Source organism: Chelon labrosus (genome assembly GCF_963514085.1).
Source record: "Chelon labrosus genome assembly, chromosome: 6".
NCBI lineage: Eukaryota > Metazoa > Chordata > Actinopteri > Mugiliformes > Mugilidae > Chelon > Chelon labrosus.
The window spans coordinates 21,217,288-21,237,771 of record NC_140342.1 but is presented as its reverse complement, the minus strand read 5'-3'; the positions used below and the strand labels follow the sequence as shown (position 1 = coordinate 21,237,771).

Here is a 20,484-nt window from a genome sequence, read left to right as displayed (position 1 = left end):
AAGTCTATAATGTTTCTAAATATGAGTGAATATCTGGTGCAAATTTGTGTTTTTGTCAAATTGCCTTCACTTTCTTGCATACGCCAAGTAAGAAAAACTAAAACCTGAGAAACAAATCAAGGCTAAAACACTAAAAAAGAAGATTTAAAGGGGATTTTTCTCAATTTTCTTCCTTTCTTTTTCCATGTCAAGTTATTAACTCACAGAAAAAACTGTGTAAACGAGCAAACTATACTAAAAACAAGAAGATTTAGAGACTTAACAAGCGCGCGTTATTATATTTATTAGCTTCTTTTATATTTTATTTTGCACCGGCCAAACTCAGAGGCTGCACCGGCCACTATTCAATCTGTCATGTGCCTTAGTTTTTATACTTATAACTATATTTTATTGGCTTCTTCATCTCAGACGCTTATATATTTAGTGTTAGTGCCTAACTTGTTGCACAGTGGGTCTTCTGTATGTGCAATAAAGCAGAGTTAAAGTTCATAAAGGTACAAAACAACGTGTGAATATCCTGTTATTAAGTTTGTGTGGTGTGATCTTGGCTAATAATTGTTTTACAGGTGTACTCCCTGGTGCTCCTGCCCTCCTGCCCCTGCTGAGCCCGGGTCCGCCTCACTGCGCCTGCGTCCCGCGGCACGCTGAGACACCAACAGAGGAGCTATTGTTAGCCGAGGAGCGGACAGCGGCGGCGGCGGCAGGTTGTGTCCCGGTTTATCCCTCACTCACCACCCTTACCTGTTGAATATTTATTTACAAGCGACGTTCCCGGGCACTGTCGAAGAATAAAGGCAAATCAGGTGAGGAAAGGAAACGCGCTGACGGCAGGAAGGAAGGAAGGAAGGAAGGAAGACTTAGAGGAAAGGAGGAAGTAGTAATAAGGAAAGCTGGGAACTCAACAGGTCAATGTTTTAGCGGAGGAGTTGTTTTCTTTTACGCACCGGAAAAAACTAACCAAGACGACAGAAAAATGCCGCTGGGACCGTGGAGGAAGAAAAACAAGGCGACGAAGGAGCAGCTGGTGGACAATGAGGAGGTCAGCGGCGGACACGCAGGTGCCGGGAGCCTGGGCAAGTCCACCGTGAACGGAGCGGGGCTCCCGCCTCCACCTGCCAACCTGCGGCCCAAACTGGTCTTCCACACGCAGCTGGCCCACGGCAGTCCCACCGGCAGGATCGAGGGATTTACCAACGTCAAGGAGCTGTACGGGAAAATAGCCGAGGCGTTTAATATAAGCGCACCTGACGTAAGTGCTCACCTGTCGTTAAAAGAAAGAAAAAAGGGGAAAAAAGCGATGTAAAGTGATTTAGTGTTGCGTTCAGGTGTTAGAGCTAGGTTTTACATAGTGTACCTGAAGTACTCAGGAGGATTAGTTCCTAGACTTTATACAAATGAGTAAACAGTGTTGTAAACTTAATGACTTACTTCTAATATAACATTTATTACTGTTTTATTCTGTGTATTTTACTCATTTACATTATTTGACTCGTTGTAGTTACTTGTATATATTAATATTTACACTAAAACACATAATACACAGACAGATAGAGCTTTAAACTTCTCAAACGGAGGCCCAAATACATAACAATATCTTTCATTCTTCTCAGACGACGCTCAGATTAGAAAAAAATAATAGAAACATTATCTGGCTGGACTTTGTGCTGTCCTGCTTATTTATTTTATGAGCCCTTTTATGTCTTTCTGTACATCTGAAGTCATAACTCAGTAGATTAAAGCGTAACAGAGCAATAATAAAGTCAATTATTCTACATTATACTGTTAAATATTAAAATATGCTGTTTTAATTTTAGCCCACCTCAGTTATGAGCTCACCTGTCATTAAAAAGGTGGGAAAAATAACATAATAACCAATGTGAGAGTGTTGCGTTCAGGTGTTAAAGCTTGATTTTACACAGTGTACGTGAAGTAGTACTCTAATATTATATTTATTGACTTTACTGCTTATTTTTTCTGTGTATTTTACTCATTTACATGTATTTGACTTGTTGTGGTTACTTGTAAATATTAATATTTACACTAAAACACATGATAAACAGGCAGATTGAGCTTTAAACTCCTCAAATAGTTAATTCAAGTACATATAGAGGTTCATATAGATATTAAAAGCTCAGATTAGACAAAATAATAATAGAAACTTTATCTAGCTGGACAGTTTTCCTGTTGTCCAACTTATTTGTTTATATTATGAGCCCTGAACAAGAGCTCTTTTTTGTTTTCTGTACGTCTGTAGTCATAACTCAGTAGCTTAGAGTGTAATATAGCAATAATAAGGTCAAATCTCCTGATTAATACTTTTACTTTTGGTGTTAATTCTTAAAAAATGTCAAGTTTAAATACAGGACTGCAGGACCTTTAATTAATTACGCTTCCACTTCTGCCATACTGCCGTTTAAAGGGCTTGGGGTAAACAGTTTTATAAGTGGCTTCTCTAAGAGATTAGTCCCGTGGGGTGCCATTAAAAAGTCAGCTCCAGTAGCCTCTCATGTTTGCACCGACACGCCCGGCAGACTCTCTGCTAACCTGCAACACCTCCGGCCGTCGCAGCACGCCAAGAGATCTGTGTCTTGTGTCAGCGTTCTGCAGCCACTGGATACCTGACTTATTAATACGCATCTATTTTTAGATACTGTTTATCGTGCCCATTCAGCATCAGATTCCACCGGGGAGGCGGGCCGCACGCTGCAGGTGTAGGATGCGGAGGTTCTGACGAAGCAAAAGCAGGTTCTGCGTCGTCCAATGAGATCAGAGACTGTTTAAACTCCTCTTTTCAGAGGGAAGTGTGAGTGACATGTTTGGCTTTTGTCGGCGTGAACGTAGCTAGGTAGGAGACGTGAGCTTCCGCCACCTCTTGGAGCTCAGAGGTGCAGTCATCGCATTCAAAAGGCACAATAATTGAAAAGGGATTTGTGTCACAATACGAGCCTTCACATGCAGGTTTATCTCCAATTCGTGGAGAATTAGTAGCAATATCCTTAATTACACTGAAACTATTTATCTGAATGGGACACCGGCTGAGTTTCTGCTGGTATTTGTTCGATCACGTCCATCATGAACGCTCGTTAGGATCGTTCTCTCTCTGTCTGAACTTGTTTTATTGCTGAATCTGCCTCACAGCGTGTCCTCTTTCCAACAACACGCTCAGTACTGCAGCTGGTTTTCCAGCACTAATCACATCAGTGTTTATTTCGATAGCTGCAGCGCCGAGACAAAATAAATCATTTCCTGCTTTGGTAGTGCCTCAATGCCTGCTCAGCGGGTATCAAAGGTAAAACAACTCAAATGTCAACATATCAAGCTCCCTCGTGAAGCGATTGTTACACATTCAGCTCTGGTTTACTTGTAATGGAAGATGAGGAAAACCAGTTTATAATCACACATGACAAACTGGAACAGCTCATCTCTTGTCCTGTTGTCATTGTGTGTGTACGCCAGCCTCATTCAGGATAGATAAACGGGCACAAAGACAGATAGATAGACAGACAGGCAGGCAGGCAGGCAGGGAGGCAGACAGACAGGGTGTGATGTGATGTTCTTAGTTGTTGGACTCCACGTTTTCTTTACCACAGGAAGTCCCTCACGTCCGCCACAGTGGGCACAGCCTCAAATCTAACCAGATAACTCGTCCCAGAGGAACCCGGGGAACCAGCTCTGCCCACGGCGTCCTCTCTCTGTAAACACCGCCACACCTCACCGTCCTGGACAAAAGGACAAAAGATAGCAGTGCTGTCTAAATTATACCTTTTTTTTTCTCCCCCCATCATTGTACAGAGAGTTTAAACATAAAACAACATATGCGTCTTGTATGAACAACTATATTCGAAGTCGTAGAAGGTCCAACATGACGGCATCTGGTGTTTGAACTGACTTTCCACTTCATTAAGTACACTTGGGAAAACAAATGTGTTTTAATACAACAGTCCTGCACTAAATCCTCCTTTAATGGCTGTTGTAATCTTCAGTTTATTTTGCAACCTAACCCTCAAAATGAAAACACAGCTAAATCAACAGCTCTCTCGTTTGCTTTAAACAAAAACTTAATGAAGATAAGATTTAGTGCAGGACTGTTGTATTAGAAGTGTACCTAATGAATTGGCAAATGCGTGTATATCGTTGTTTGTGTAAAATATGTATGACTACAGATTTCTTGAATCTCAGATTGACTCAGATTCATTCGTTTATAGATATTTCAGTTTGGAAACTAGTGATTTTTTTGGAGATTTGAGGTGTTTTACCATCTAGTTGCTTTTCTCCAGCTCTTCTCTGTCATCATACTTTTTACTTTAAGGCCTGACGGACGGAGTTGTAGCTTCTCTGTCATGTTTTGGATCAATTTTGGATTATTTCTCGTTGTGCCGTGTCAAATCTTGAGAGTAGATGCATGTTAAACAGTGGTCGCTGCTTCCAGAGGAGGGGTCTCTCTTCTCTGTTCAGGTCTCCGTTTCAGTTTTTATTAAAAAAAATACATGAATAAAACCAAATTATTATGAATAAAACTAAATTACAGTATATCTGTTGCCATCCAACTCTGAAAATGCCAGCAAGCACGTGGCAACTTGCAAACAGGGCAAAACATTTGACATATCAGGGAGTAAAAGGGAGGGGGGGTGTTCATATCATGGACTCTTCTTGTAAACATCTTAATTCACGATAACATACAAAAACAAATGGTACTTTTCCAAACTGTGACTCACAAACTTATCTTTTAAACTAACAAACGTTTGTAATTCACCAGAAGCAGCAGGACTTTGCCTCTTTGTTTTTCCTTAAATGTTTCAGGAACCCCCCTAGATAATGAAGTAAATGGTACGATCCCATAGGTTTAAGTTGTTCAGCCAGTATTAATTGTTTCAACTTGTCCTTTGGACGTGATGGATAGGTCTAAATACTACATTACCCATGAACCTTTGCTGTGGCAACGCTTCTTCCGTAGCTGCACTTGATTTCTGTTAAAACAAGTGGTTTTAGTGGTAAAATGTCTTTTTAACTTTTTATCAAAGCACCTGCTATATATGCAAATGCAGTTGTTAATCGTTTTTTGACTGATGATTAAGCCGAGGGAGTTTCACGATGAATCAGGCAGTAGAAGTGTTTGAACTGTGAGTCACCGAATATTTTCTGTTGTGGAAAAATGAATCAGAAAAATGAAGGTTTTTTAGCAGAGCTGTGGTCTTCTTTTAGTTTTAGCTGGTTGTGCAAAGTGCACAGACACCGGGGGTGCGTTTCCCTGACTTAATGGGAGCTTTTCAGGGATTAATCAAGACATGTGCGTGAGTGTTTACTGAAGAGCAAATAAAGGGGTGGAGATTATATTCATCACTGAACTGTCAAATGCAGCCTGCGCTCAATGAGACCTGCTGAAAAGACGAATTCCCCGCTTAGCGTTATTGAATGAGCCATCTGCTTCAGCTGTCATATAGACATGGATCTTATGTTTTCTTTTACTGATCAGAATATTTTCTCTTAAACTTGTAAAAACCCAAGACGACGGGTTAGGGTTAGGGTTAGGCGTCGGGCAGTCAGTGGCGTCTACAACTCTGGTTTTGCATCCTGCATCGTTGGCTCTAGTCGGAGCTCTGTTGTCTGTTCATCATCTAATTCAGAGTTCAGTTGTATCGGCGGTGGAGGAGGTCAGCGGTCGGCCGATTAGCTAATCAGCTTAGAAAACCAGTGCACGAGAGAAGAGAAACGGACGTGATGAACATTCAAATGCACAGATCAGAATGATCATCTAGAAGGAATAAACTGTAGAATAGCTGACCTCTGAGCTTATTGCAGCTTTTCTGGTTTCCTTTACTCAGTGGTATTTCCTGAATTAATTCAACTATCAATCAATATAGAGATATTTCAACTTCTTTACAGTTTAACCTCTAGTTTTCACACCTTTCACACGTGTCAAACTTTTTAAATCCACCCAGCTTTTAGTCCTGACGGTGCCCTGAGGAGTTGTGTGTTTTGGATCTCCTTCACACGAGGACTAATCTCGTTGGGCAGCCTCACGAGATGTTTAACGAGAGGGTTTTATGAACCAACATTGAATCTATTTTTAAAAAGCCCAGCCCTAAAACAGACTCCTGTCTATTGTTGGCTGTAGCCTTTGTGGTGCGTCGGTGGCGAGGTCAGAGTCAAATATGACCTCGTTCTTAGATGTGGGCTCGTTCTGTCCATACCTTTTTTATTTAATTTTTTTGCAATATTGTCATTTTCTTTTTGTGATTCTGCCGTCTCTGGAAAGGAAACTGGAGCTCAGTGACCATTACTGTGCTTGTTTGTGAACCGGTGGCCCTGTCAGTACTTGGCTGAGCTCGATGCGACTTATATAACGAATAATGGCGTTGTCTTCTTTGTGCCCGCTGCCGTTTGATTCCTTCCAAACAGACATCACGTTGCATTAAGGCACGTCTGGATTCACAGTGAGCGCCTGCCATTGTTCTACAATTGTGTGCGTCATTAAATTTCAGTGTCGCTTTATTGAAGAGCCTTAAATCATAAGCAAAGCAAACAGTTTGAACCTGCAAGACTCGTGTAAATGCTACTTCAGGTAAATCTTTTAAATGCTCAGGTCAAAGTCTTGTTATTGGCTCCGCAGCTGCAGGTTTTCAGGTGTGGCTCTGTGACTTTGCCTCCTGTCCGTCAGTTCACCAGAAAGCATACAGCCATTTGCCTACAGGTTTGAATATCTGGGCCGCAGCCGGGTGCATTTTTGTTTAGCAGTTTCCGGGTAGTTGCTCTGTCCACGTTCACATTTCTTTATTGGGACGGGGAGGGGGAGGATTAGTCTAAAACAATCTGATTTGATGGTGCTTGAGTCTGCTGTTTGTATTAGCTGGGCTCCTGCATTCACTACCTAAATGTTGTGAGAAAGAAGGGGTTTGTCTTGATTAGTGGGTTGGACCTTTTGTTTATTGTTTGTTGTGCAGAGAATACATGAATACATGCTTAGAGAGATTTTACACTTCACGTCTGGGCCAATACATGAAGCTAATATTAGTTAGCTCAACATTACGCCCACTGGGAGCTGAAGTCTCGATGTCATGTGCTCAAATTTGACGTTGGGTTCTGTGGAAGGAAGTGAGAGACTACGACAGAACCTTTCCAAGGAAGGAAAGGATGAGAACCGACGCCAAGGCTCACTGATGCACGCGGCAAGAGCAGGCTGTCCCGTGTGGTCGGATCCAACAGACGAGCCACTGTAGCTCAAATTGCCTTGAAAACGAATGCGCAGTGGACCACGGTTTGTTTTGTTCGAGGCTGCGTAGCTGCAGACCAGTCGGGGTGAACACTCTGACCCCCGTCCACTGATGAAAGCTCCCATAATGGACATGTGAGCGTCAGAGCTGGGCCACAGAGTGATGGAAGAAGAATTTCCTTTTACATTACGTTGCGGTGTGTTGTTTATAAGGGGTGTCTCAGTCTGTTTCGGGACTGGATCGGTATCGGGCTTCAGCCAAGCCTGATCATTCATTCATGCAACTTCTTGTTCCTGTGAAGGGTCGCAGGGTCTGCTGGAGCCTATCCCAGGCCGGGTACACCCTGGACAGGTCTCCAGTCTATCTCAGGGCTAACACAGAGAGACAGACAACCATTCACCTACGGCCAATTTAGAATCACCAATTAACCTCACCAGCACGTCTTCGGACGGTGGGAGGAAGCTGGAGTAAAGACAGACACAGGGAGAACTTGCAAACTCCACACAGAAAGGCCCAGTCTGCCCATAGATTTGAACCCGGGACCTTCTCACTGTGAGGAGTCAGTGCTAACCACCTCTCCACTGTGCCGCCCCAGCCTGATCATTAGTAGTTATTTGTTTTAGATCTGCCGTGAAGCAAAACCCCTTCCCTGTAGCTTCAGAGTGAGTTCTTCTTCTTCTGCTTTAAGTGGCGGTTGCCTAGCTTTAAAGCTGTGAAAAATCCAAGTAGAAGAAGAGGAGGAATCAAAATCACGTGACTAAACATGTCTTCTCTGGAAAGTCAGCCAGACTTCAGAAAATTATCATGTGGATGTTTGGTGAGGTCTACATCATCCCTGGGGTTCAGGTGGTGGTTCGTATCAAAGCAACATCCACATAAATAAAACCAGGAGCCAGGTTTCCCAGAAGCAAATCGCGTCAACAACGTTAATCAACAAGTTTAATCTTGATTTGTCTTTGACATCATTTCAAAATTCCTTCGTCGAATAGTAAACAGACCCAGCCGTGGTGTTGTTTTAGCGTCTTAATAGCACGTTGTGAAATTATCCTGCAACATGATTCCAGTGAACATGTGGTTACTGGTAATTGTGCTTCATTACACTGGCGACAAGCAAATGAGCATGAACTCTCCCTCTGTGTGTGTGTGCATGTGGGTGTGTGTCTGTGTCTCTATGCGTGTGTGTGTTCACGGCCGTGAGAAACAAAAGCGATGCTATCGAGGAACGAGAGCGCGTGTGTGTGTGTGTGTGTGTGTGTGTGTGCTCACCCCTAACCGGACTGGATGTGGTTTTGTGGTTATTTAAGTGATGCAGACGGAGGTGTTGTCACGGCAACAGTTCGTCAGCAGAAGGGTTTCCAGGAGCGACATCAGGTTCCCATCACCTGGCACATGTCGAACAGACTCTCTCTCCTGCATTAATAGTTGGAAAATGCCTGGAGGCGGCTAGTGTTGACCATTAGGACATAAGTGCTGATTCAGACACTCGTCAACATCCACGTTATCGCATTAGACGACATTAGGACACTTCTTCTTCTTCTTCGTGGTGCCTAATAAAGCGGTTATGCTCAGCGTTCATGCAGAGGTGGACCTCGCAGACCACATTTGACCCTGATTTGACCTGAGAATGCTTCTAAACCTCGCCGAGACGCACCGGGACGCAATTTAAAATGTGTGCTGAAGGCCCATAAAAGGGTTAAAGCTGTGAAAAAGCCAAGTAGAAGAAGAGGAATCATAATTTTACTCTGGAAAATGAAGTCAGCCAGACAGAAATTTTAGTAATTTAGTAAAGCTATCATGTGGCATCTCTTTATATTTAAGTTTTAGCATCCATCCTGCAAAGAAAAAAGTCGTGCTGTGACAAATTAAGCCAACAACTCCATTTAATTTACTTTTTTATCCTGAGCATTACGGTTTAATCTCCACATTGTGTGTTAAGACACACGGCTCTCAGGCTTCGTCTTCATGAAGCATAATGATCTTGTTTCAGCTTCTCGTAATCGCCCCGTCTTTTAATGAAAACCATCACCGTCGTCATCCTTCAGAGACTCACATCCGCACTTGGGTAAATGATTACACAGGCCTGAATGCTGATGAATGTGATTTCCTGTTGGAAAAAAACACAGCCACGCCACAACACACACACACACACAGCGCTTACATCAGCACTCCCTGTTAACTACTTAAAACTTTAACAGTGTGAAGGTGCAAAGTGAGGAAAGAAGAAAAAAACCAAAACGTCTCATTGAGCTTTTACACATGAGTAATCGTGTAGGCTCCGCGTTCCCGGCTCAATCGCTCTGACCCCTCTTTTCTGCCGTTAAAAGACGGTTTGAAGAGGCTGCGAGTTGGCACCTGCTCAGTTGCCAAAGAAACAGGTTTCCTGAGCTTTCAGTCGCGTCACTGCCGGGGTATATTTCAATTAGAGGCTGCGTTTATCTAGCTTTAACTGTCTCCAAAGAGAGGCGGGAGCAGCGATCGCTCATTTAACAGCTTTGGAGAACACATGTAGGTGGAGATAATGTGGAAAACATTCTCTGTCTCTATGTGTGTAATTATCATAATTGCGCCGAGTGTGTGCTTGATAGATCTCTCTCAGTGTTTTGAGTTTGACCTGTTTTCACCTACGTTAAAGACACAAATCTGAATTATAAGGCTTTTGTTCTGCATTAAGCTGTTCAGTTGTTCAGTGATGAAGTCGGTTTTCATTCATTCATTCATCTTCTGTAACTGCTTATTCCTGTAAATGATCGCGGGGGGTGCTAGAGCCTATCCCAGCTGACATTGGGTGAGAGGCGGGGTACACCCTGGACAGGTCTCCAGTCTATTGCAGGGCTAACACAGAGAGACAGACAACCATTCACACTCACACCTACGGCCAATTTAGGATTGAGCATGTCTTTGGACGGTGGGAGGAAGCTGGAGTACCAGGAGAGAACCCACGCAGACACAGGGAGAACATGCAAACTCCACACAGAAAGGCCCATGGATTCGAACCCAGGACCTTCTCGCTGTGAGGAAGTCGGGTTTCCAATTCAAATTTGAAAGATCGGATACTGATTCATAAAATCTTTGGATTGATTGATTGATTTATTCTTAAATATACGGCATATCGGGGCGGTTAGCACTGATGCCTCACAGCGAGAAGGTTCTGGGTTCGAATCCAGGCCTTTCTGTGTGGAGTTTGCATGTTCTCCCTGTGTCTGCGTGGGTTCTCTCCGGGTACTCCGGCTCGTTAGGTTAATTGGTGATTCTAAATTGGCCGTAGGTGAGTGTGAGTGGTTGTCTGTTAGCCCTGTGATGGACTGGAGACCTGTCCAGGGTGTACCCCACCTCTCGCCCCAATGACAGCTGGGATAGGCTCCTTCACAGGACCAGCGGTTACAGAAGATGAATGAATGAATGAATGTACGCCCTTTTCCGCATCTTTTGGTTTTGCAAAACAAATCTTGGGAGACCGTGCAACTCGATTAGTCCACGTGGGAGGGAGATCTAAAACGTGACAGAAGCTACAACCTTGAGGTTTACCGTCAGGTCTCAAAGATGACTGGACCTTAAAAGTATGACGACAGAGAAGAGCTGCACGAAAGCAAAGACAAATGCAAGATGTCACAACTAGAGGTAAAATATTGCGGAAATACCACAAATCTCTGAAACCAGTGACTAAATCAGGTTTAGTTTTAAATATAATTGTTTAAAAACTGAAATATTATTAGATAAATTGATACTGAATCGTATTGATCTAATAAATCAGCCCTCTTTCTAAAAGCATTGAGTAGCTCTTCCTCGGGGTGATACTGAACAGATTGCAGCGCCTCTCCTTTTGGCTTGCCCTTTCTCCATGTGGTTATCAAGGTTTTGGCTCAGCGTGCCACATTCAGTGGGAGGTGTGGTGTCTGTTGGTGTGAGTCAGGGGCATCAGAGGCTGTCGGTGCAATCTTTCGACGCCGCTCTCTGCCACCAAGCTACACCCTCGGTGTGAACGGGCAGGCGGGCATGCGGGAGGGAGGGAGGGAAGCAGCTTAAAGCGCTCGGCAGCCTTGGTAACCGGCCGTAGGCGTCTGTTGCTGTTCCTCCCACACGCTCTTGGGTAATGCCCTGGCCTGGGTGGAGGGAGGAGAAGGAGGAGGTGGTGGTGGAGGGGTTTGTTGTGGAAAAAGAAAGAAGAGAGAGTGAGCCACATACATCAACCTCCTCCTCTTCTTCTTCTTCTTCTTCTTCCCGTACCCCCTTTCACTTTCTCTCTCTGCCTTTTCCTGAAGTGGCCTCCCTCTATTATAATCCCATTCTTTTATAGTCTGGTAACCCACGGCAACGAACGAGTAGCGCCTGTTTGTACTCGGTGGAAAATAAAAAAAGAAAAAGGCCCAAACAAGGGAGGCATCGCTGCCAGAAGCTGATTGGGCGCACAAAGGTCATCCGCCTGATGAACCAGTACAAATCAGCGTGCAGTGCAGCCCGGAAGTCGGCCGTTAAATCCTGGATCAGTATTTCCCCCAAAGCCCTCGTAGGAAGCTTGATCCCCTCCCAGTAGGAGCTGGGTGCATGACTTGAGCGTGAGCAGAGTCCTTCGGTTAATAAATACAAATTAAATAATAGAAATTATTGATGGAGTCACCGTCCTCCGGGATGAGCAGAATAAATGATTCACGACCTTCAGGCTCCCTGGGTTCCCGTCTCTGTTCAAAGTGCCGTTAAATCCGTCCACTTGTGTATCGAGTTCACGCGTATCACGTTCCCCCCGGGTCTGGTCCGGTCTGCGCGAGACGCTCCGGCCGCAAAGGTGTGAAGCCAGACGCCGGAGGAAATGTCATTTAAGCAGCTGTGTTGAACGCAGGGACACGCTCAGTGGGGACACACCGTGGGGTGGAAGAGATGACATGACTGAATAACTTAGCTGCTGCAATAAAAAGCTTCCTGATGATTCCTGTGTTTAGTGGAGTGACGCAGCGCTCTGGCATCTGCACCTTTGTTTATTTTTGAATCGGGGCTCCGTTTTCATGCCGTTGCTAAAAACAGCAGCCCTTTTTCTAGCATGTAGGAGACTCTTCTGGCTATTTTTAAATAATAATTTAATAAAACACAGTATTTATAATAGGAATTTATCACTGAACCTTATCACATGTGTTTACATTTCCTACTTCCTGCATTTCTTTTGCACAGATCCTGTTCTGCACCCTCAACACTCACAAGATCGACATGGAGAAGCTCCTCGGGGGTCAGATCGGCCTCGAGGATTTCATCTTCGCCCACATTAAAGGGCTCAAGAAGGAGGTGGAGGTCTTTAAATCCGAGGACGCCCTGGGCCTCACCATCACAGACAATGGAGCGGGATACGCTTTCATAAAGGTGAGGAGAAAGGGTAACGTGGCGCGGCAAACGTCAAGCCGAAATAGCTCAGTTGGGAGAGCGTTAGACTGAAGATCTAAAGGTCCCTGGTTCGAGCCCGGGTTTCGGCAGGTTGGGTTACCTTTTGGGGATCCATATCATGGGCAAGCACTCAAACTTCTCAGAGTCTGCACGATGTTGTGGGAACTAATGTAAAGAATAATATTCCCCAAGACTAATTAATAAAGGACCATTTGTATTTGGCATAATGCAGGATCATTGGTTTATGATTAATATAAACAGTAAATGTCAAGTTTTTTAATTCTGATAATACGCACAAGTATGCATCATAGATATTATGATGCTAATACACTCAGTTGCCACTTCATTAGGTACACTACTGGAAACTAATTCATTCTAATATAACAGTCCTGCACTAAGGCCTAGCCTCATGAAAGTTAGACTTAGTATAGTGACTAAATGAACTGAGGTGACGTGTGGGTGAACTTATTCGGACGCTTGTTCTGGGGAAAACAATAAACAATGTCCAGAGTGTCCCATGTGTTCAGATTCTTGAAATCCACGGTGTAAAATATTACAGCACGGCCCCGAATCCATACACTTCCCACGCCAGCCTTTCTGACGAGCTCCCGGTCAAAAAACTGTTTTGCTTCCCCACAAATACACACCTCATTTCCTCCACCTGTAGCTCAGCTATATGCACTTCCACACTGGTGCTCCCCCCCTAGGTAAAACCCCTGAACTGGATGTAAATACACGAACACAGTGAGTTTAAATTAAAGATAACTGCAAAATATATAATGGCTCCAACACTTAGACAGACTTGGTCGCAGTAGCACAGCTGCACATAAGAACACTCTTGAGCACCACTATAATGTTCTGCATTTGTTTAAAATATCTGAGAAAGCTGGTGATTCAGCCTTTGTTTTCATGTTGGAGGCTCTGCTTTGTAGTACTATTGACTATTATTTTGTCAACCCCATTTTTAGTCAGTGGGTTAGACTAATCGTACTGTTAAATTACCACCTTTCTGACGCTGTTTCAACATGAACTACAAACATTATAACAGACACGAAGCTGAGATTAAGTGCAGGACTCTTAAATTAGGATGCATTTGTTTTCACCAGTGTTCCTAATGATGTGGCGTGTGAGTTTAGTCAATAAAAGAGAAACTTTCTAATCGTAGCCGATCTCATTGACCTTCTTGCCCTGGATTGACTAGATACTTAGTCACAGTACGTAGCCTGTGTTGGTGGATCCTGGTCTAATAATGAGCTCATCTGGTTACAGCCCCGTTGCCTCACCGAACCAAACTGCTCACATGTGCCATCCTGTGATGCTGAAGCAGCACTGCATCCTGATAACCTGACCGACTCTGAAGGGTTCTGCTGCTGGGGCTCTTTAACTGTTTAATAAGAGATTCTTTATTTCCAGTCCAACCTAATCCAGCCATTCACCTGGACGGCTTTACTCCTTCTGTGCAGTAAAGAGTTGAGCAGAGAGGTTTATAGCTTTAAAAAAGTGGGAACGTTTCCAAATGATCAGGAAAATATTGAGGTTGAATTTGCATCATAATTTGTTTCCTTCCTTAAAGCTTCTGAAGTTTCATTCCTGAACTCTCTCTCTCTCTGTTCTGCTCTGTCTTCCTTTTTAAAGTCCGTCCTGTAATTTATACCCGTAACCAACTCTTCTATCCTCTCCCTCTCTCTCTCTTCATGGCAGCGCATCAAAGAGGGCAGCGTAGCAGACGGGGTGAAGGTGATCTGCGTGGGCGACCACATAGAGTGCATTAACGGACGCTACATCGTCGGGACGCGACATTACGAGGTCGCCCGCATGCTTAAAGAGCTGCCCCGGGACAAACCCTTCACCCTGAAGCTGGTCGAGCCGATGAAGGCCTTTGGTGAGTCAGAAAAAAAAACAAAAAAAACAGATGGAAGTAGAAGTGGAGGTGATGCCGACACTGATTCAGAGACAAATGAGCGTCAGCGTGTTGCATAACTCACCCACAGTTAGTTGGTGCAAAGTCTCTTAAAGTAAAGTGAGGATGCTTTCAGGTGAATTTCATGAATTGTTTTCATGAGATATAATTTCTTCTTGTTGCTGAAGAAAGTTCTAGATGACTTTGTCTTTACGTTCAGACTCATCGGGCACAAATCTGATCCCACATTGTCTGCACGTACAAATTATTCATCAGTATGATGATTGAGCACTTGAGACAGCATGCACAGCCAACTTGTGCTGAAGACAGAAGAAAAAAAACATTCAACGATAATTCATTAATTTAGTCATTTGAATTGATTACACTTGTTAAATATGATATTCGCATCGTTCATTTGTGAAAACGCGGAGAAGATCTCGCCAGAGTTAAGACAGCTAATACAGAGGCTTTTGTTTGCATTGCTTATTAAAGGGGAACTACTGTTTTTTACAACCTGGACCTTATTTCTGGCATGAAATACGATTGTTTACTCAACCATATAACTTTGGTGTAATTTGGAGTTGTTCGGACGATATTTACATCAACATATTGCAGTTGTCCCTCACTATAATGCGGTTCACCTTTCGCGGCCTCGCAGTTTCGCGGATTTATTTTATTTTATTTTTTTTTTACAGCACATTGTTTTCTGCGTCCTAATTGGCTAAGGGACTGTAGACCATTGTCAATCAATCTCCTCCGTACGGTGTCTCATGTACAGTACAGAATGCGTTCAGCTTGCCAAATTTACATATACAGTATCTTTGATCGCTGGCAGTGTGACTGAAGTGTGGTATGTTTGCAAGTTATTGCCTAAAGAAAATGTTAATGCCGTCAGTCAATTTACCATTGTAAATATAAAGCTGACTACTTCGTGGATTTCGCCTATTGCGGTTTATTTTTAGAACGTAAGTCCCGCCATTAACGAGGGACCACTGTATCCATATAGTGGGAGTGAATGGGGCACCGAAACGCAGCCTCTAAATAACGTATTTTCTGCTGCGAAACTCGTTCATTTCACCAATATTTTGTTATCGTACGCTAGTGCTAGTCCCTGTTGAGTCCGGAGTCCACTATATGGATATACGCGGATCTAAATATCGTCCGAACGTACTCAACTATCATATTTTATGCCAGAAATAAGGTCCAGGTTTAAAAAAAAAAATAGTAATTCCCCTTTAATACACTTTTGATTTCAAAAGGTCGTGTAACTTGAAGTAAACGTGCAAACTGTAGGTTATGGATTAAGTAGAATTCAGATGCTTTGTTTAACACGGAATCAAATTACACAGTTTATTAAAGATTTATATTGTTGATTATCATTGTTGACCAGTTCATGCCAGTTGAGTTAAGATGACTGCTCCGTCTGTGTCTGTAGTTTTGAGTTTTCTGTTCTCGACGTCCATTTTCAGATTAAACTCTCCGTATTCTCCGTATTCATACAGCATAAATTAGTCTGACGCTGTGCCATGCTTTGTGCTTTTCCCCACAGCTGACACCACTTGCACACTCGAAAATGAATATGGCATTAATGGGGCACCTGCCTCAAGCAGCTGAGCTACAAGGGCGCTCATTAAAGAGACTATAATCCTCACTGCAGCGATAAATTCCAATAATGGCACAAGAAAACTTTAGAAAAGAATGAATATATTAATAACGTTTCTACTTATGCAGAAGAAATGCTTGGATGTCTTATTGCTGTGGCTAATGGTTTGCACACAGCTGCTCTTAAATGGGTTTATTGCTGATTTTAAAGTTCTTGGCACTAATTTAAGATAAGAACGTAAATCGTCAACATACTCAGGTGGGCAGGGACGGATTTTTATTATCCACCTCTTACAATGTAAGAGAGAAATAAGAGAACTCTCCATTGGCTCATTGTCCTGCTGCTTAATCAGTTTGTGGCGTATCAGATGTCATCTTGACAGCTAAACATCTGTGGTGCAGTACTGGATGTTTAAGTGCACATTAATGTTTTTAAACTTCCAATATAGATGAGATAGTTGTGAGAGGAAATGATTAATTAAATGAAAGTAATTTCTCTGGCACAGATGTTAAGTATTCCATCAATGGATGAATTTCAGCCTGTAGATTTTGTCCTCTGTGAATGTTAAAGTGAATATCTTTGGGTTTTGGTTTGAACAAAACAAGCCATTCAGTGTAGTCACCTTGGGCTTTTTGGAATTTTAATGGATAATTTTTGAGGGTATTTTCATATTTTAGACTCCAAATGATAAGTTGATGGTGAAAAGATTGTTAGAGAAAAGAAAACGGCCTTCACGGGAGATAAAACCTGTTTTCAACCTGTTTTTTATAGATGAAAACACAAGCAATACGTCCGATGTTTATCATTTAGGCACAGTGCAATTAGAATTAGAATAGTCTGTAATATTGTCTTCTCCTCGTTGACAGAAATGCTCGAGCCGAGGTCAAAGGGCGCCAAACCTGCCAGCGAAAACAAGGTCGGCACAGGGAAGGGGACTCTGAGACTGCGCTCCAAAGGACCAGCTACTGTAGAGGACGAGGTACTCTTCTCCGGCGGAGATGAAACCGTAACGCATAATACGACGAAAGAGGGGAGAGCTCGGGGACTAACGTCAAGTTGTTTTGTGTGTTCCAGCCGACAGAATTTGAGGAGAAAGCTGTAAAGAAAGTAGACGACCTTCTGGAGAGCTACATGGGCATCAGAGACACTGAGCTGGGTGAGAGTCGTGCAGTAAATCCTGCCTTCAATAGCCTAAGTTTCACTTGACCACCGTTACCTGGGAACCTCTAGTCACATCTTCTACCTCGAAGACGATGGTTCCTCACTATCCTTCCAGTTTTTAATAATGCGTTGGACAGTTCTTAACCCAGTTTTAGTAGTTTCTACAATCTCCTTAGATGTTTTCTCTGCTTGATGCATGCCAATGATTTGACCCGTCTCAAACAGACTAACATCTTTTCCACGACCACAGGATGTGTCTTTAGACATGGTTGAATCATGCATCAGTTGGGGTTAAATAACTTGATGCAGACGACCTCTGTAATTAAAACTAATGTTGAGATGTCCCCAGGTATGACTGCTCCTGTGTGAGTAGGGCTACTAATGTTATAAAAGTAGATTGCAGTGATTAGTTTCTATTATGTAATCTAACCTCACTAATATAGTGGAGGAGGGCAGACTAATAGAAGCACAGGTCAGTTTAATGAGAGACAATTCATTAGGCCGCATTAGTGTGGCTGGATGTAAAAATGTGTTTCTAATGAGGAGTAGAAGATCAGGAGGTTAATGTCCAGTTTTTAGTAGAAGTGCTTCTTTGTCTGCAGCCTCTCTCTGAATTATTACTCCACGATTCAGTCACATGCCCACGCAGATATTCGTTTACCGAGCCGCGTCACAGGCTGAGATAGCGGCCCGGCACAGTCTGTGGAAATATTGGTTTCAAACATTGGTTTAGCGCCGAGCCAACGTTTCATCATTCGGAGCAAACGGTCGACTCCTGCGAGATTGAGAATATCCCTGACGAAATGTGAATGTGTGTGCAGAGGGGAGAGTGTGCGACCACAACGTTTACATGGACAATATTTCTTCAACGTGACTGCCCTAAGACATGAGTTTAGTGATGAGCTGCTTCTGCTCACTGTGGAGCATCAAAACTGCTGCAGATATAACAATACAGTGATTCAGTAGAAGGAGACGAGCTGGATGGAGCCACGTTTTATTTAACGTCGCTGCCCACATTGATTCCTGCTAATATTCTTCCTATTCAACAGGTTATCAAATGTTTACACCACCCCTCTGAACAGTAGAGTCTCTTCTGACTGAGGTGGTTACACACCCTGAAGTCAACCTCACTTTTTACCACCCACAACATTTTTTTGTGGCTGAAAGTCGGTCTGGACTTGCTCTGTTGGGAACTGATTACACTTTGGCAAAGATCTTTTCGGGGAGCCAATCAAACGACAAAATACCTCCGATTGGTTTGGAAGACTGACCAACAGCTAACTTCGGTTGAAACAGGCCCCGCTAATTGACAAAAACATCAGTGGTGCCTGTTGTTGGGCACAGACTACAGTCTTATTGAATTGAGTTCATCCTGATTATTAGTGTTCATGTACACCAATCAGGCCTAACATTATGACCACCTTCCTAATATTGTGTAGGTCTCCCTTGTGCCTCCAAAACAGTTGTGACTCATCAGAGAATGGACATGGTCCTTCTGAGGGTGTCCTGTTGTTGTTGGGGGGCCTTTGAGGGGAGGGGCCTCTGTGGATCATCCCACAGATACTTGATCAGTTTGGGATCTAGTGAATTTGGAGGCCAGGTCAACACCTTGTGCTGTTCTTCATGTTTTTTTGAGTTGTTCCTGAAGCGTTTTTGTGTGTTTGCCTATGTCAGTGTCATTGCTATGGGGTGGGGGTGCCTGGTCTGGTCTAGGTGGGTGCTACATGTCTAAGTAACATCCACATGAATGAATGAATGCCAGGTCTAAAAGTTTCCCAGCAGAACATTGGATTGTCACAAAATGGTCGATGTTGTTCACTTCTCCTGTCAGTGGTCTTAATGTAGTGGCTGATCAGTATATAAGTTAGCCGGGACGTCTTCTCACTCTCACGTCAGTCCGATGAAACCTTTCTCTCTCTCCTCCTCAGCTGCTACGATGGTCGAGGTCGGCCGCGACAAGAAGAACCCGGATGAATTCGCCATGGCGCTGGACGAGACCCTCGGAGACTTCGCCTTTCCCGACGAGTTCGTCTTTGACGTCTGGGGGGCCATCGGAGACGCCAGGCAGGGGAGAATTTAAGTCTTCTGCTGACTTCCCTTGTATACGTTCACACACATATATATATATACACACACAAACACAGACACAAACAAACAAACACTACTTCCCCAGATTACCTCTTAAAATCCTCAGAAGCAAACTGGACAAACAAAAAAAAAATAATTATTTTTCACATGTCAGCGCTTCGGTGTAATCTTGTAAAGATATTCATGAAATGTATGTGGAATGTAGCTTTTCCAACACTGGACCTTCCCCCCAGCGAGTTGAGGAGTTATTAATTCCAGATGTTGCGTCTGGGACAGAGAAGCTCATGATGTAGACATAGTCAACAGGCGTCTGTCACACTGGTTATTGTAATGGTACGTGCACAACTTTAAATTTTTACAATCAGATTTTATAGCCGTGTAATTTTTAAATATACAGATGACAGATTTTTATAGGCTTTTATACCTATATATATCTATCTATATATGCAGCTATATAGATAGATATATAAAAATGTGACAGTGCTGCTCATTTTATAGCAGCAGCAGCAGCAGCGTTGTGTAATTATAGTGATTGTAGTTATATACTTGTCTCTCCAGATATGTTTTTATTTTTAAGATCTTTTTAAATGTTAAGGAAGTCAGCTCTGGTTGCGCTAATCTTTAAAAAAAAAATCCTCGTGCCCTTAAACATCTCGTCAAGTCAGAGACCGAGCACCACGGAGCTGAGGTTTGTTTTTCCTCTAAATGCCTTTTTAGCCAAGTTGACGACACACATTCCTTTTTTTTTTTTTAGAGATAGGCGCTTGTTGTTATTGTTATCTCATTATTTTTTTCCCTCCTGTAATTTATTTCATCATGAGAAATCAATAATGCTGTAAGACTTGTTTTTTCTATGATGGTGGAAGCCGTTGTGAAGGCCACGTCTGGAACGGGATCAGCTGCAATCTTAAATAAATGCACTCTCTCACCGTCGAAACCCGAATTCAAAGCAGCGGCTCGATTAATTAACGTCCGGGCACCTACTACTGATGTCGTCGTTTGACGGAACCATAAGGGATCACTTCTGTTGTTGTTATTATTTTTTTTTTTTTTGCGTAGACGATAATAAATGAATAAAAATCTGACACACCGTTAACTGTTTGTCGCGTCGTGAATGCTCCTGGCTCACAACACACGACACGGGACAGGCGGCG

General features: G+C 43.1%; 1 protein-coding gene across 1 annotated transcript; it reads left to right on the top strand.

Moving 5' to 3' along the window:
- The first annotated feature begins 650 nt into the window (after nucleotides 1–650).
- Nucleotides 651–20,426, top strand: gipc2 (GIPC PDZ domain containing family, member 2). The gene is made up of 6 exons (XM_084547155.1): nucleotides 651–1,249; nucleotides 12,372–12,557; nucleotides 14,280–14,460; nucleotides 16,948–17,060; nucleotides 17,156–17,237; nucleotides 19,171–20,426. The coding sequence occupies exons 1-6, from the start codon at nucleotides 974–976 to the stop codon at nucleotides 19,320–19,322; spliced, it is 990 nt and encodes a 329-aa protein (XP_084403281.1). The 5' UTR covers nucleotides 651–973; the 3' UTR covers nucleotides 19,323–20,426.
- The last annotated feature ends 58 nt before the right edge of the window (nucleotides 20,427–20,484 follow it).

What these genes read in the sequence shown, in the direction of transcription:
- gipc2 (XM_084547155.1), top strand. Translation starts at nt 974, where the DNA reads ATGCCGCTGGGACCGTGGAGGAAGAAAAACAAGGCGACGAAGGAGCAG. An exon ending in TTAATATAAGCGCACCTGAC is followed by an intron (nt 1,250 to 12,371) that starts GTAAGTGCTCAC and finishes TCTTTTGCACAG; the next exon opens with ATCCTGTTCTGCACCCTCAA. An exon ending in CATCAGAGACACTGAGCTGG is followed by an intron (nt 17,238 to 19,170) that starts GTGAGAGTCGTG and finishes TCTCCTCCTCAG; the next exon opens with CTGCTACGATGGTCGAGGTC.